The sequence below is a fragment of the Pagrus major genome, chromosome 14 (genome assembly GCF_040436345.1).
Source record: "Pagrus major chromosome 14, Pma_NU_1.0".
NCBI classification, from domain to species: domain Eukaryota; kingdom Metazoa; phylum Chordata; class Actinopteri; order Spariformes; family Sparidae; genus Pagrus; species Pagrus major.
In genome coordinates, this window is record NC_133228.1 from 4,624,982 (window position 1) to 4,641,128 (window position 16,147).

At 44.0% G+C, this 16,147-nt stretch overlaps 1 protein-coding gene across 1 annotated transcript; it reads left to right on the plus strand.

Moving 5' to 3' along the window:
• Positions 1-3,301: 3,301 nt before the first annotated feature.
• Positions 3,302-15,951, plus strand: aebp2 (AE binding protein 2). The gene is made up of 8 exons (XM_073480709.1): positions 3,302-3,944; positions 11,581-11,812; positions 13,637-13,744; positions 13,906-14,092; positions 14,248-14,372; positions 14,956-15,023; positions 15,244-15,357; positions 15,475-15,951. Exons 1-8 carry the CDS (start codon positions 3,421-3,423, stop codon positions 15,485-15,487), a joined length of 1,371 nt encoding a protein of 456 aa, XP_073336810.1. The 5' UTR covers positions 3,302-3,420; the 3' UTR covers positions 15,488-15,951.
• Positions 15,952-16,147: the final 196 nt, after the last annotated feature.

Consider the following 16,147-nt stretch of genomic DNA (forward strand, 5'->3'; position numbering starts at 1 on the left):
GGTGGGGCGAGTCTTTGAACTTTGCAAGCTACTAAAGCAGCTGATTTAACACAGGCTGTTCTTTCAAGCATAAATGGAAATGAAAATGGCAACCACAAAGTTTTAAAGCATATTTCACAACACAAACACTGTAAAGTAAAAAGTAATGAAAGGTAATTGTTCACTGTGTGTGCTGTGAAGTCAAGTTTGTTACCTGGAATTATGACTTGTCGGAGATTGTTTTTTCCAAGTTGTGAGTACAGTGGAATGCAGCATTAATTTTGTGGACCAGATTTGTTTTAAATCTTGCTGTCTAGACCCTGTGACCATTCAGTGATCACTCAGATTGAATCTGGAACCCTTTGGAAGGACTGGACCCTCAGATGGGGAAACAATGGACAAAACAACCTGCACTAAGTCAGCACATACTGAAGGTTAAAGTAAAATACAGGCTACACAGGATGAGCTCATAGTTTGCATAAATATGAAAAGGTTCCAGTTGTGAAACAATAATGGTATTTGTATGTCTAAACACAGGATACAGGGTTGAGTCATGTAAAATGGATCAGAACCACCGCAGTCTGCACCTTCCACTCATCTGGTACATAACACTGATCAAAAAAATATACCAAAAAAATGATGATAAAGATGGTGAAAAATACAGCGGAGAGTGTATATAAGTAAGGCCGCTGGTCCAGATAACATACCTGGCCGTGTACTAAAAACATGTGCTGATCAGCTGATGTTATTACTGTTATTACTATGTTTAACATCTCACTCTCAGGAGACTGTTCCCTCCTGCATCAAGACAGCAAACATTGTCCCTGTACTTAAAACATCTGCTGTGTGTAGTCAGAAACTGGTTCTCCAGCACATCAGAGACAACATCTCTGCCAGCCTGGACCCTCACCAGTCCGCTTTCAGAACCAACAGATCCACAGAGGGTGTCATATCCACTGCCCTCCACTCAGTCTTCACTCACCTGGAGGATAAGAACAGCTACATCAGGATGCTGTTTGTTGACTTCAGCTTAGCATTCAACACAATCTCACCATGAAGCTGATTGGAAAACTAATCCTGGGCTTGAGTACAACACTCTGCAACTGGATATTGGACTTCATCACAAGCAGAGCTTTTACAGAGGAGCCACAGAAAGCATCCTGACTGGAGACATCATAAACTGACATGGTTCATCATGGCCCAGGACAGGAAGGCTCTACAGCAGCTGATTAAAACCACCAGAACATCACTGGCACCGTCTACAAAGCATTAGCGACATCAGTGAAGTGAGATGTCTGCACAGAGCCCAAAGATACTAAAAGACAACACCCACCCAGACACAGTCTGTTCACCCCGCTGCCATCTGACAACAGATACAGAAGTAACCGCTGCCATCTGACAACAGATACAGAAGTATCTGCTGCCATCTGACAACAGATACAGAAGTAACCGCTGCCATCTGACAACTGATACAGAAGTATCTGCTGCCATCTGACAGCAGATACAGAAGTATCTGCTGCCATCTGACAACAGATACAGAAGTATCAGCTGCCATCTGACAACAGATACAGAAGCATTGGCTGCCATCTGACAACAGATACAGAAGTATCAACTGCCATCTGACAACAGATACAGAAGCATTGGCTGCCATCTGACAACAGATACAGAAGTATCAACTGCCATCTGACAACAGATACAGAAGTATCTGCTGCCATCTGACAACAGATACAGAAGTATCTGCTGCCATCTGACAACAGATACAGAAGTATCTGCTGCCATCTGACAACAGATACAGAAGTATCTGCTGCCATCTGACAACAGATACAGAAGTATTTGCTGTTGTACCACCAGTCTACAGAGCAGCTTCACTCCCCAAACTGTGAGAGTCCTGAACTCATCCTCCACATCCACCATGAAAGATAGTTCTTATAGCATAAAGAGACTACAACTTGCATTTTGTTGTAAAAAACCTGTGTTGTAGAATGAAAATTAAATGAACCTTGAAATGGTTGAAAATGACTGAGAATGACTGAACTGTTTACCAAAATGGTTGACGATTAATTTCCTGTTGATTGAGAATGAATTGACTAATTGTTTCAGCTCTTCAAAAAGCTAAGTAGTGGACCTTCAGTTGGGATTGTTTTACCAACTTGAAGTGAACAAAGTTCATGCTTACACCAGGTGCACAAAACCCTCAAAGTGCTGTGGATGAAAGTAGCCTATGCAACAGAGCTATCTCCATGACAACTGAGCAATCTAAATCTGCTGATGTGGTTGAAAACTCAAGAAACAGAAACAGCAAACTCCATCTTGAGATTGTTTTGTCAAAAATGAAAGAAATGTCACCCAGCAGAAGAGCTAATTAGTTCATTTATTATTATTAATTATTCTACTGACTATTATTAGGCATTAATATGTAACTGTATCCTAATATAGCTGGCACTTTTTCTCCATCTCAACTCGCAGTAGAGAAGCAGGCGGTCATTACTATGCAACAAGTCGGTCACAAAGCATAGCACTGGCCCCGGAGCAGATGAACTGAGGTTCGGTTGAAAACGAGGACGGCAGCGGTACCGTCGTGAGGCTACAGCGGGCTGAACGAGTGCTGGAGCCTGCAACAATCTGCACCTTGCTGAGATAAGAACGTGCCTTTTCAGCACTTTTTGAGTTGGATCATTTTTCTGTTTGTCGGAACACGTGGAGCTGAGAGGCCACAATGCCGAAGATCGTGTATATTTACGACGGTAACCCACTCGTTTTTCAAAAACAGTTCAGTGTGCTCCTTGTAGCGCTGCTATATTTTACCCACCTTATTGTGTGTATATATATATATATATATATATACACACACACACACGCGCACACATTTAATATACATATATGTACATATTTATAAATGTATCCAACTATTTATTATAAACTATTCCATCAAGATCAGGGTTACTGATGTGAAAGGAAAGTGGGCACACATTTTGAACTAGCTACATGGGTTAAGTTTATAACTCAAGAGACAATCAGAGTTACTTTTAGCTGGATTATCTTAATTTATAGTAACTAATTTGAAATATTTACATCACCTTATTTATTTTATTACTAATTTACAATGTGATTTATTTTTTCTGTTGGTGGTCAGACTCACAATGTCCTTTTTCTGGTTGTAAACAAACGTTATCTGAAAACGTAGAAGTAGAACGAATGGTTTTGTTAACACTGCTGTTTACAGATGCATTGAGCTATTTCAATGTTCATATCAAAGTTATTGCTGGTATGAAGTGAGATATCCTCTCAAATAGACGATCTTTGGCCATGCGGAGCCCCGACGTCACGCACACCCCCTGCTGTGTTGTAAGCTTGAAGCGGAGAGTGAGTGGAGGAAGAAGGGCAGCCTGGGGCAACTTTTTGGATAGAACATCACTAAATACCTTTTCGTGTTGTTCAAAAATGGCTCAGATAACGAGCGAAGGGGCCGAACAAGATTCTCAGCCGACGCCGGATCAAAACGGCACCGGTGAAACGGCAGAAACCGGCAATGAGGGACAGGCCGTGCCGGACCCCAAACAGGAACCGGGCGACAACAACGAGAACAGAGGAGGAATGGACGTGAGCAGTGGTCGTGGTGCGGCGGTGGAGCCCGGGGACAACTCGTCTCCTGCTCCCGACTCCGACAAAGAAACAGCGGTACCGACCGAAAAACCAGACAACGATGAAGGGGCACACGGCAGTGAAGTGTCTGAACCGGGGAAAAGTCCCGTACAGGGGAGTTTGGCGAGTAGCACTGATTCCGCACAAGAGGGCTCCCGGGTGCTGAAACAAGAACAAAGAGAGGGGGAGAGCGTGTCCTCCTCACCGCCCACCGACCGCACAAAGACCGCCGAGAAAGCCGAGCACGGTACCAAGAGACGGGCCAGCGTGGAGCTGACCTCGTCGGATGGAGAGCCGCTGAGCCGGATGGATTCAGAGGACAGGTTGGTAAAGTAACGCTGGTGGACAGCATGGAGAGGCCTCGCGCTGCTTTAAACAGGCAGAGGTCTCGACATGGTGCCGCTTCATTCATCTCACTGTTAGCGGTGACACGTTTCATTACACGGGACATTGTTTCGTCCTCGCCGGGAAACCAGCGAGCCGTCGTGAGTCCGGGGGACAGTGAGGGACGTTAGCTGAAGGCTGCGGGGACGTCCGCCCGCTGCGGGGTCCGCTGCGGGCTGCTGCTGGACGTCCCTCCGGTTCGTCAGGGAAGTTTTGTAAGCCGAGCTGAAACGATCGTTTGTGGTTCAAACGTGAAGCGTTGTGTGTCGATCCCGTCGCGTTATAACAGAAACAGTGTGACTCGTTTTATAGCACTTAGTCCAGCAGCACATGGCAGCAGACATCTGTGACAGATCATCAGCTCACACAGAACCAGTCAGTTCTGCTGCCAATCATTTTCTGTATTAGGACCTAAAATCATTTTCATCACGTACCATAACCTTGTATATAAAGGAGGTTATGGTATATAGATGTGACAATCATCCCGGTCTCATACATCTGCTGACCACCAGCAGGTTTGTGACCTACACATGTAAGTTCACTGACATCCTGCTTCAGGGCTTAAACATCTCCACAAACCATGTGATCTGTTGTAAAGACACACAACACATGTCAGCTTCCTCAAGATGCATACACATCGAACGAGGAAGTCAGAATGCCACACACACACTGAAACATATCTCATCTAGACAACTCCAGTACAAGTTAATGTAAAGATTGTTACCCACAGCCACACGCTGCTGAACCAACAACAACACTTATGTATAACAGTTATATGTAACAATTATATGAGCAGATCTTAATCTTAAGTCATTTCCTGAAATATGAAAAATAGTTTTTTAAAATCATTAACTAATATGGGATGAACTCTTTATTTGAATGATTGACACTTTACTCACATTTCCTGTGGGCTGTCTGACTACTGTAACATCCACATTAGTTGAATACGCACCTTGCTAGTTCACTTTCAGGTAACATAGCTATGATGGCTAACAGTGGTTGTGGTTGTTAGGTTAAAACTCACAAATAGGTCCGTTTGTCACTAAAGGCATTTGTTTCAACTCTATGTTATTCTATATTTCCACAGTTCTAACGCTAAAAGGCTTATTGATGTTAACATTAGCTTTAAAGGCAGCGAAGCAGTTATGTTAAGGAGCAGGAGTGAGACATGCTGGAACAAATCCAATCCATGGAGGCCTCAGACTGGGCTCTGACCCGTCGAGGCATGGACACAGGACCTCTTGGGGTGTCCTGTGGCGAATCGTTTTGAGTTGAGTTGGGGCATCCATGGATCGGCCTTGTCGCGGCACGTCCCACCGATGCTCAATTGGATTGGGATCTGGGGAATTTAGAGGCCAGGTCAACACCTTGAGCTCTTTGTCATGTCCCATTCCTGGGCAGGTTTTCAGTGTGATGGGGCCCATTGTCCCACTGGGTGGCACTGCCATCAAGACTGCCGTTGCCATGAGTTGGTATGCTTGGTCTTAAACAGTATCTTATGAAGAAAAAAGACAAGGTAGGACCTGTCTAATAATGATATTATTGGACAGTGTATGTCACATGTTCAAAAAGTTTGACAGTGAATTGAATTTGTGTTATAATTGTGTGTTGAATCAAACAACAAACAAATAATAATTATAAAAGTTTATTCATTTCTTCTCAATCAAAATAAATAAATCATTCTCATCACTTTTAAACAGTGAAGACTGAGACTTTATGGGTTACCATGCACATGTTTTTGTTTTACTGAAGTACTTTAGTGGCCTAAAGAGTTATAAAATTAAGTAATTCACAAAAAAGAAAATATCATAGGAAAATCTGAAAAGAAAACGACAACAAAAAACAGAATGTGGCAGTGCAGATGTGTTTTGTCAAGGTTCAAGTCTTTTGCTGGATGACCCTGCATTATTTAGCCCAGAGCCCTCTGTGTCGGCACTGTGGATGTATTAAGGAAAACTGGACCCACCTTTCCAAGATGGTGCCCCATTCTCTGAAACTACAGTTGTGCACTGGGTGCAAACGCCGAAAAAGTCTCTGTGGGCTTCGTCACACTTCTGTGTTTCTGGGCCTGCAGAGAATGCACAGCTTGGTCAGCACCCCACCGCGTAGCCGGACTGGTTTCATTGAAATGAATGAGGGTGCTGCGTTTTTTTCACAGGGCTGAAGTTGCTTTGAGCACAGCCCTACTGTGACTGATGTTAATCTCCTCCTTATTCTCATAGCTAGGATAAGGGTATCTGCTAATACAGTGCTGATCTAATGCCAGTGCTCCAATTTTCTGAATATAAAATCTGTATAATGCTTTCACCTCAGTCATGTACCTTAATCTGCCCATTCAAAATAGTTTGTTCCCGGTGTAAGAAGGCCTGTGACGATTGTTTCTTTCTGTTTACCTCCCCCTTTTTTTCTGCCTTCCATGCTGAACTTGAAACATTTCTTGATTCATTGGAAAGTGATCTTTCCCTGGAAGCTTCTGTGGCAGATTGAAACTGTGTGAATCATTCAGAGCAGTTGTGATAGTGTGAGCTAAATCCTGAACCTTGGCCAGAAACCATCTAACCACGCTCAGTACATAAACATCAGCCGTGCCAACAAGGTGGGAAATGACTAAACTGACACTTTAGTGAAACTGTGCACACCTACACTGCTGCTTATTAGATACAGTATGAGTAACAGTGCAGTGTATCAGGATCACTGGAAGCTGCACCACTTGTCATCCCATTCTCCCCTCCAGTTCTCGGAAATGCCTCAGTAAGGCTGTTTTCAGATCAAATCCGTCGGTGTGGTGACAACACACTTTTTCCCATTAATTTTAATGAGGGCAGCCCGACGTCACATAAGTTGGCAATCAGACTGGCAGCATGAATGAGTGAAACCACAGTAGAGTGTTACGTCATGTGTATTCACTCAGTTTGACTTTGTACACCAGTTAAAACACATGTTTTGTCGGACCGGCATGTTTAACCTACTGTGGCAGAGGCGTGGCAGCAGACCAGCTCACTAGCTGGGCATGTTATTTAGCTTGGCTAAATGCTACAGAGGGAACACAGCGGTGTTTCGCCGCACCACCGGTTTTGGTCTGAATGTACCATTAAACTGAAGCATGACATGTGAAGCTTGAATCAGAAAGGTTTGATACCAGCTGTTGTCATTGTGCCTGAAAACTAGGCCCACTAAGCTTTCACCCATGACACATACAGAGTGGCAGATGACCCTGTGACTAAGACCAGTACACAGGTGTACAACTGAGCGTCATCGCAGAGTGATCTGAAGTACACACTGGCCTCTGCTCCCCTATGATGTTCTCTTGACTCTGCAGTATAAGTGTAATATGTTAGTTTGTGTTTTGTGGTCAGTAAAGGCACAGTGAGGGACACAATGACTACACTGTTAGATACTTTCTTTTTTTGTGTAAAGTCTTGCCAGTGCCAGTGTAGAAGGGGACCGCTGTCTAATACCATCCAGTCGAGTCAAATCAATTCATTAATGATTATTTCCTCTAGAATGTAAGAGCAAAGTGAAACATACTGATGGCCGTTTTCTTACAGCTCATTTTTCAAACTGCCAAGTTATAGTCCAAAACCTAAAGGTAATCCATTTAACTAATATATAGGAAGCTGAAACCAGCACACGTTGAGTTGTCATGGAACAAATCAGATGTGTGTTATTTAGAGGTTAGGGTTAGGTAGTAGACCTGCTGGTAGGTAGACTTTGCTTTGGCCAGAGCCAGGCTAGCTGTTCTCCCTGCTTCCAGGCCATATGCTAGGTTAAGCTAACTGGCTGCTGGCTCAAGTTTCATATTTACTGTATAGTAGTGGTGTGAACTTTCTCATCAAGTACATATTTTCCCAAATGTTGCACTGTTCCTTACATTTTCCTTCTCTAGCAGTGTTCACAGCCATGTTGCTGCGATGGTCACATGTGGCACAATCTGATATCGCCGTGTTGGTGTTGAACATGATGATAAATTTCACTCCAGGACCATCATTGAAACTGACTGATCACTGTTTGTAATGGCGTAGATTTGCGATTTGGGGGGGAAAATGGAAATATACGCACGTGGGAGAAGTAATTCTTTCAAACACGTTTTTAACAATGTGAAATGGTCTCTTTTAACCCAAACCTTGCTTTCCTGAACAGAAACAGAAAACGGTGACACAAAACTGAAAAGACACAGAAGATAATCAGTGAACATGTGGTTTTCACTGTTTCGTAGTTGAAATGAATTCACATCAGAACAACTTGATTGATCAGTTTCAATGATGGTCGTGGAACAATATTAATAATGTTTTAGGAACAACACCAACACAGTGCTATCCAATATACAGTCACCTGTGTGTGAAGCATGCAGTGGCAACAGCTGAGAGCTTACATGCTTTAAGGGGCTGAACACCAGTGTTACTAACAAATTGCAATTCATTACATATGACTGCTTACCTTCATTTTAAAGTACTATATTACGTTACGTTACCATCTGCATAGAGTAATAAATTACTTATTACACTACTTTTTTGTGACTTTCAACAAAATGCCCAAATAAAAATTGAAACACTTTAAAGATGCATCAGATCTTGATCAACAAATTCTTCAAGTTGAAAATCTTTACATACATTGTGTAATTTGTTGAGAACAAAATGACGAAACAACGGTCAGTGGAAACCAAAATCATCAACCCACTGAGGGCTGGATTCAAAATCACACTGAAAATCAAAGTAAACATTTTAAATGACAGGCTGATCAGACTCTGCGGATGTTGTCCTGGGGGATCTCCTCCCAGACCTGGATCAGGGCATCAGCGACCTCCTGGACAGCCTGTGACCGTACTTGGCGTCGTCGGATTTATCGATGCATAACGTCCCGCAGGTGGTCAGGGGAACAAGAGAGCCGGTCAATGGCATCAATGCCTTCGTCATCCAGGCCAGGCATTGTCCTGCACCAGGAGGAACCCAGGGCCCACTGCAGCAGTGTAAGGTCTGACAGTCGCTCTGAGGATTTCATCCAGGTACCTAACAGCAGTCAGGGTACTGTTGACTATGCCATGGAGGTCTGTGCGACCCTCCAACGATATGCCTCCCAGACCACCACTGACCCACCACCACCATCATGCTGGATGATGTTACAGGCAGCATAACATTCACCATCCTGCTTTTTGCTCTTTCAACTCGTATTTGATGATTATCAATGTAAACAGATAGGGCAGGCAGTGTCCTCGGTGTCCTCAGTGTCCTCTGGCTGAGGTGGCATGTGTGTTTTTAGTGTAGAAGAGGAGTATCACGGCCAATCAGGGACACTCTCTGTCTGTCTGTCTGTCTCTCTCTCTCTGTCTGTCTCTGTCTCTATAGATCAGATATTATGACATGTCCCCTCAGTTGTGCTCTGGTAGATGGTTTAGTTAGGGTTAGGGTCTCTGTCTGTCTGTCTGTCTCTCTGTCTGTGTCTCTCTATAGATCAGCTATCATGACATGTCCCATCAGTTGTGCTCTGGCAGATGGTTTAGTAAAGGTTGTCTCATAGACTTGTATAATTGAATGTGAGCTCTTTCAAAGATCTGATGTAATGAGGCGTTATTTCTAATGATTTCTTTGTTTCCTGCACAAGAGGGGGACTGAATAGTCTGTGTTCCCTCTTTTATTGAATTGATTAGAATGAATTGGTTCCAGACACTGATCTGCACTGTGCTGAACCAGTATATTCAAATTAATATTTTACAGAGAAGTTACCTCCAGTGAAGTATCTCAACTCTGTTATAATCACTGAAGTAGGAATGAAGCTTCCTCCTCAGCTCTTCATGTACTGTTCAGGGCTATGAGGGCTCACTTACACTTTCTTAGCCTCAGGTGTATATAAACTACAGGTGAGGAACTTTCAAAAAATGTGAAATTATTGGTTATCTTATCGATATCAGCCATGAGGAGGTGATAAGTACTGGTACTGATGTTGGCTGAAATAAATCCATATGGGACATCCCTTTATATTTCTTTGTATTAGTTGTACTAGTGTGCAGTTGCAAATGTTTATGGAGAATTGTAGTATGGGTATGATTTGTTCAATTCTAGTCAAGTCAAATTTCCTTATATGGCGCCAAATCACATACTCAATACTAACCCTAACCCAGGAGCACACTCATCCACTAGAGCAGGTGGATCCAAAACGTATTGTCCACTGTGGCTGTTTCATCAGACAGCCACGTAGTATTTGAGGCTTTAACGGGAGCCTTTGAACAGAGGTTAGTTCAGTCACAGTGGACAGAACTTCAGCCGTCTCCGTGAAAATAGAATATAATCCGTCGCCTGCTTTAATGCCCACTTGGCTGCCTCTCAGCTTTTGGTAATCCTGCTGTTGTGGCAGCTGTAAGACTTCACTGTAACTTTTGTTCTCAGAGTGGCAGCTGGAAGAATGTGTGTGTGATTCAGAGGTATTAGTCCTCTTGTAGGACGTCGAAGCACGGCCCCCACAGAGAGACACTGTGGACGCTGAGCAGATGGTCAGCTGGCTCAGGCTGCCACACACACAAACACACACTGGCTGCAGCAGTCTGCTCGCAGCCACGGTTAAGATCACTTTAAGATCATGTGTTCTTCACATTATTGCAGTGTGTTGTTTCAGTCTGTAGATGGATGTTTCCCTTCTAACAGCCAGTTAAAGTCACTTCAGGTCACTTTGACATTTCTATAAAATGTCATCAAAGAGTGACAAATGTGGATCAGTGTTTGACACATGCATGCACGGCACAGCTGACAGTAAAGAACGACAACCAGTACTGGAGGAACAATTTGATGAGGATCTCTTAGATTTGTCCTTCTTTTACACGATACAAATCAACTCAACAGTGCTCCCTGGTGGAGAAGTTATATAATGGAGTCACTGTTTCTCTGCTAAATAACCTGAAACACATCTCTGACATTTCTGTACTGGAGTTTCTTTGTACTTATCAGCCAATTTATATACAGATACTGATATACATTACCTGCAATGCAATACGCTAAAATTGGACTGACACAGGTGAACTTACCTGCTGCTGGAGTCACATTTGGTCTGCATGCGGAGGATGTTTTACTGGTGCTATTCTTTTCTCTGGTGACATTTTGGCTCTCGTCTGGATAATCTGCCATCATATTCCAGTTGATGTGTGTATTGTGTCCACTCTCACAGCCTGGTGACCCAACCAATCACCAGTGCTCTGACAATATTTACCTCTTATCTCAATCAAACAATCATTGTTCATGTGTGTGGACTGAGTTCTACTATAGAAAGCTGTTTTCCTCTAAATGTTTCCGCTGTGTTGAACTGTCTGCACCTGGAGGACAGAGTCACACTGAACCTACAAATGTTTCTGACATTTTCCTTCGTCCCATAACCCTGCAACTGCTTTGTCTTCATTTTATCTGCAAAACAACATTTTAATAACTGTAGTTGCACAGGAGATGTCTTCAAATGCAGCCGCAGAATCAAACCTCCAATCTGCAGCTATTCTTTATCATGTAGTCAAAGACGGTGAATCATGGGTAATACTATATGTACTGTACTTTCTTGCTCTTTCTAATGTCTTCTTCCTGCCGCGTGTGTGTTCTCCAGTATCAGCAGCACCCTGATGGACATGGAGAGTACGGCGTCCAGCGGTCGCTCCACCCCGGCCATGCTCAACGGTCATGGTGGAGGTGCGGTGGCAGGGAGCGGCTCAGCGCCTGCGGGGGGCAAGTCTCTGAGCTACACGTGCTGCTGGGATCACTGCCAGCTGCTGTTTCCCAGCAGCCCCGACCTGGCCGAACACATCAGAGCCACACATGTGGACGGACAGAGAGGAGGGGTCAGTGTCTCACCATCAGGTTACTGTGTGTGTGTTCATGTAGTTAGTTTTCTTTTGTAAGGGGGAGGCTGTCAAGTCCTGTGGCATCAAATAACTGAAACAGAGCACCTGAAGATGCAGGTGTTGGTCATTGTAGAAAATAACAGTTGGTGGGAATGTAATCTGAAGCAGTTTGACATGGACAGCTGTTCCAGTCACATCTGATAGCCTCTTTGACTCATGCTGGAATTAACACATGGATCTAAAGAAGGGAAGGCTCCTACACTCAGTTTATCAGTCTTGTTATTGACAGTACTGGATGTCACTGGAGGAGAGCTCTGTGAGGTAGACCAGCAGAGACCATGTCTACAAACCCCACCTGGCTGTTTGTACAGATCTCTGTCTACACTGAAACACCTGAACAATCAGAAAGCTGCCACATCTCTTCTTCACCCTCTTATCAGTCAGCTGACAATGTCACTGTTTGTCAGTTTCTGTGATCACTTGTGGGGCTTTTCCACCGAGACAAACCGTGTCACGATGATTTGTTTCTCCATTACCACTTTACCTGCACCTAGTTGAGCCAAGCCGTACCTGGAATAGACCTGTGCACCTGCCCTGCCTCCAAGACTAAACTCAAGCCTGTCCAGGAAACCTGAGAGAAAAATGTGTCTGTGTTCAGTTCTCAGTAGTTTTGTAGCTTCGTACTGAATCTCTTTAGTTTCTCTCCAGTTTCTCTGTTCCTACGTTCAGATACCTGCTGGATTTTACTGTTTCATCATGTTTGCTTTCAGCAGCATCTGGAGTCGTGTTTAGTGACTGTTGGTAAAAGCTTTTAAATAATTAAATATTGGGGGACTTTTACTGTGAAGAATTTATAGGAAGTGAAACATGGATGTAGTGGCGCTTTGTTAGCGGCTATTCTTCGATAATACTGCAGCGAGGTAGAGTATTTACAGCTGCTAGTTTGACCGCTACAAGACAACCGCATCATCAGTTAAAGACACACCTTCAAGCAGGGAGTCCTGTTGTCATGGAAATGCAGATCCCTGCTGTACTGGGCTGACATGCCAAGTCAAACCAGGTCAATCTGAGCCAGCACGTGTGGAAAAGACCCACTACTGTGTTGTGATACAAAATAATTTTTGTACTGAGACAATGAAACAAGTATGAAGTGATATTTGAGCCAGCAGTCAGCCGAGGTCCACAACATATGATGATCACAACATAACTCAGGCTAATGACACTACCTGCTCTCTGTGATCAGCTTCTGTAAGACATGTGATCACAGAGTCAGTCAGAGGTGACAGATTGTCATGGTAACCTGTGGGAAGGCACGCTTGCATCATCAATGAGCCAGACTCTGTTTCCAGCTTCACATTGGAATAAGAGGAGCTCATCTGAATGACATTCCCTCTCTCTCAACCACAAGATTGATCTGAAAGTAAAGGTGCACAGCAGCGCTTCTGTTCTGGGTGCAGCCAGTACAGGGCAGCCACAGCAGAGCAAAGAAACCAATCTTCCAGCGCACCAGGACGGATTGACACTGTTTCATTATCAGTTACATTAAAAACAAAAAGGAAAGCGTTTTGCATGCAGCTTCGTCACATTCACTCTGTCTGCGAAGCTGCATGCAAAACGTTTCAGTGTAACTGATGATAAAATAGTGTCAATCTGTCCTGTATTGATTTTTTTTTTTTTAATCTAAATTATTCTGAAAGCCTTCATGTCTTTAAGAAGTCTTTTTTTCCAAACCCAGCTGTGATCTCATCACCACCACTACAGTTTGTGTGTGTGTGTATTGACTTTGTAATCAGAGTGTGTGCTTGTATGTACTCCACACAGGTGTTTGTGTGTCTGTGGAAGGGCTGCAAGGTGTACAACACACCGTCCACCAGTCAGAGCTGGCTGCAGAGGCACATGCTGACCCACAGCGGGGACAAGCCATTCAAGGTGAACACACACACATACACACACACACACACCTACCTAACAACAGTCAGGTCCGTCATGAGTCAGAGTACCTGCTCACCACCTGGACTACATGTAATTCAGTCAGCCTGAACTCCCTCTGCATCATGTGAGCTGACTGTAAACGGTGTGTGTTCCTGCAGTGTGTGGTGGGGGGCTGCAATGCCACGTTTGCCTCTCAGGGCGGGCTGGCCCGTCACGTCCCCACTCACTTCAGCTCACAGAGTTCATCCAAAGTGTCCAGTCAGGGCAAAGTGAAGGAGGAGTCTCCATCCAAGGCCGGCCTCAACAAGAGGAGGAAACTGAAGAACAAACAAAGACGCTCGCTACGTATGTACACACTCGCACACCTTTCTGTCCAAATAGTTTCACATTGTTCCATTTAAAGATAAAACACATACTCAAAAACAAAGTGATCATCAGATGCAGTGTGCGGCATCAAGTGATGCCACACACCATTACTGAACATCATGATTTATTTCCAGCCCGACCTCATGACTTCTTCGATGCTCAGACCATGGACGCCATCCGCCATCGAGCCATCTGCCTCAACCTGGCAACACACATCGAGAGCCTGGGCAACGGACACAGTGTGGTCTTCCACAGCACGGTGGGCTCACACACACATACAAACGCACGCATAATTATGATAATAATAATCTGATCATCTTTATTTATAAAGCAGAGGAACAAGCTGCTGTACAATGCAAACATTGATGTAAACAGAGTTAGAGCAGGACGTAAGAATGTAAACAATAAAAACAGAACGACACATTGAGGCAGCACAGAACTCAAACAGTAAAAACAACTCACAATAAAGTTTACAGAACGTGAACACGCATTAGAGAGCAAAGTGCACAGGAAACAGGTGAGTGAACACCTGTTCAAACTGTCAGCTGACGTTCCAGAGCGAGCCACAACTGCAACAGCTCCGTCAATTTGGTTCTCAGTCTAGATTTTGGGACAGCCAAAGGCCTCGAACATCAGCCCTCAGGTGTCATCGTGAACAGAGGACAGAGCAGTTCAGAGACATGACGTGGGGCCAGGCTGTGTGCTGATGTATATAAATCAACACCTCACTCTGTGGATAACCAGTGAAGACTGGCCAACACTGCTGAGGTGTCACCTATGTCTTGTATTGTGGTCAGCAGAACATTATCTTCATTGGTGTGTGTCTGTATGTGTGTGTTCAGGTAATAGCCAGGAGGAAAGAGGACTCTGGGAAAGTGAAGGTCTTGTTGCACTGGACACCTGAAGACATGTAAGTCCTGCTCTCCTCCCTTCTCCTCCTCATCACCCCCCACTCTTCACGTCCTCTTCCTTCTCTGCTCCTCACTGTCCTGCAGCAGTAAAACAGAATAATGGTCAGGTCAGCTTTCCACTGTTGATGAAAACATCAGTGACATGCGAGACATGTAAGGAGACGTCCAGTGAGTGTGACACTGTGTACATGTGTAAATGTATTCTTCACTGTGTGTCAGACTGCCAGACGTGTGGGTGAATGAGAGCGACAGACTGCAGCAGAAGACTAAGGTGGTTCATTTGTCCAAGCTGCCCACAGACACCGCTGTACTCCTGGACCCCAACATCTACAGGTCAGTCAGTCTGTCTGTGTGCCTGTCTGTGTGTCTGCCTGTGTCCTGGATATCAGTACAAAACAAACAAAAACAAGAACAGTTGAATAAAGTATCTGAAACCTTTCTCTCCCACAGAATGTTCTTCTAACCGCCTCCAGAGGAACTCCACTGTCACTTCCTGCTAATCAGACCTCGAGGAGGATCGTCTCCTTTTCCCTCCGTCTCCATCTCTACATTCCTCTTCTCCCTCTCCCAGAGGATGCTGGGAGTTTAGTGACTTATTGTCAGGGCTGTCTTAGGCCTCCATTGTTTTCTCTATTAGGTGCTGAGTTTACTGAGGACATGTAGGGAAGATGTTGCTCGTTTTAGGTAACACAACTAGACTGAAAACTAACTGACAGAAGTGTAACTGTAGACATGTGTAGAGCTGTCTTTGTAAATACTTGAGATTTGTAATATATTTTTATACTTTGGATTTTTTACTGTCCTGTAGATAGATGTCTTTTTCTGCCAAACATTTTTAAATAGATGTTTTAAAAACTGATAATATTGATCATGTGCATATAGCAGGCAATGCTCTGGTTTAATGTCATTAAACTCTGGCAACAACCACATGTGTGTTTGTGTAAAGGGGACATGAATCTACTGAATAGAACAAGGTGCTTCAGACAGGCTCTATGGACCCATGTAGGCCCGGTCTGACATGGGTTGAATTTACAAAAATGCTCAAAAGATAAATATACATAAAGATGGGAACAAGTAAAACGAGGTGAGAGGTGATCCTGTGAAAGTGTCAGGACAGGACAGC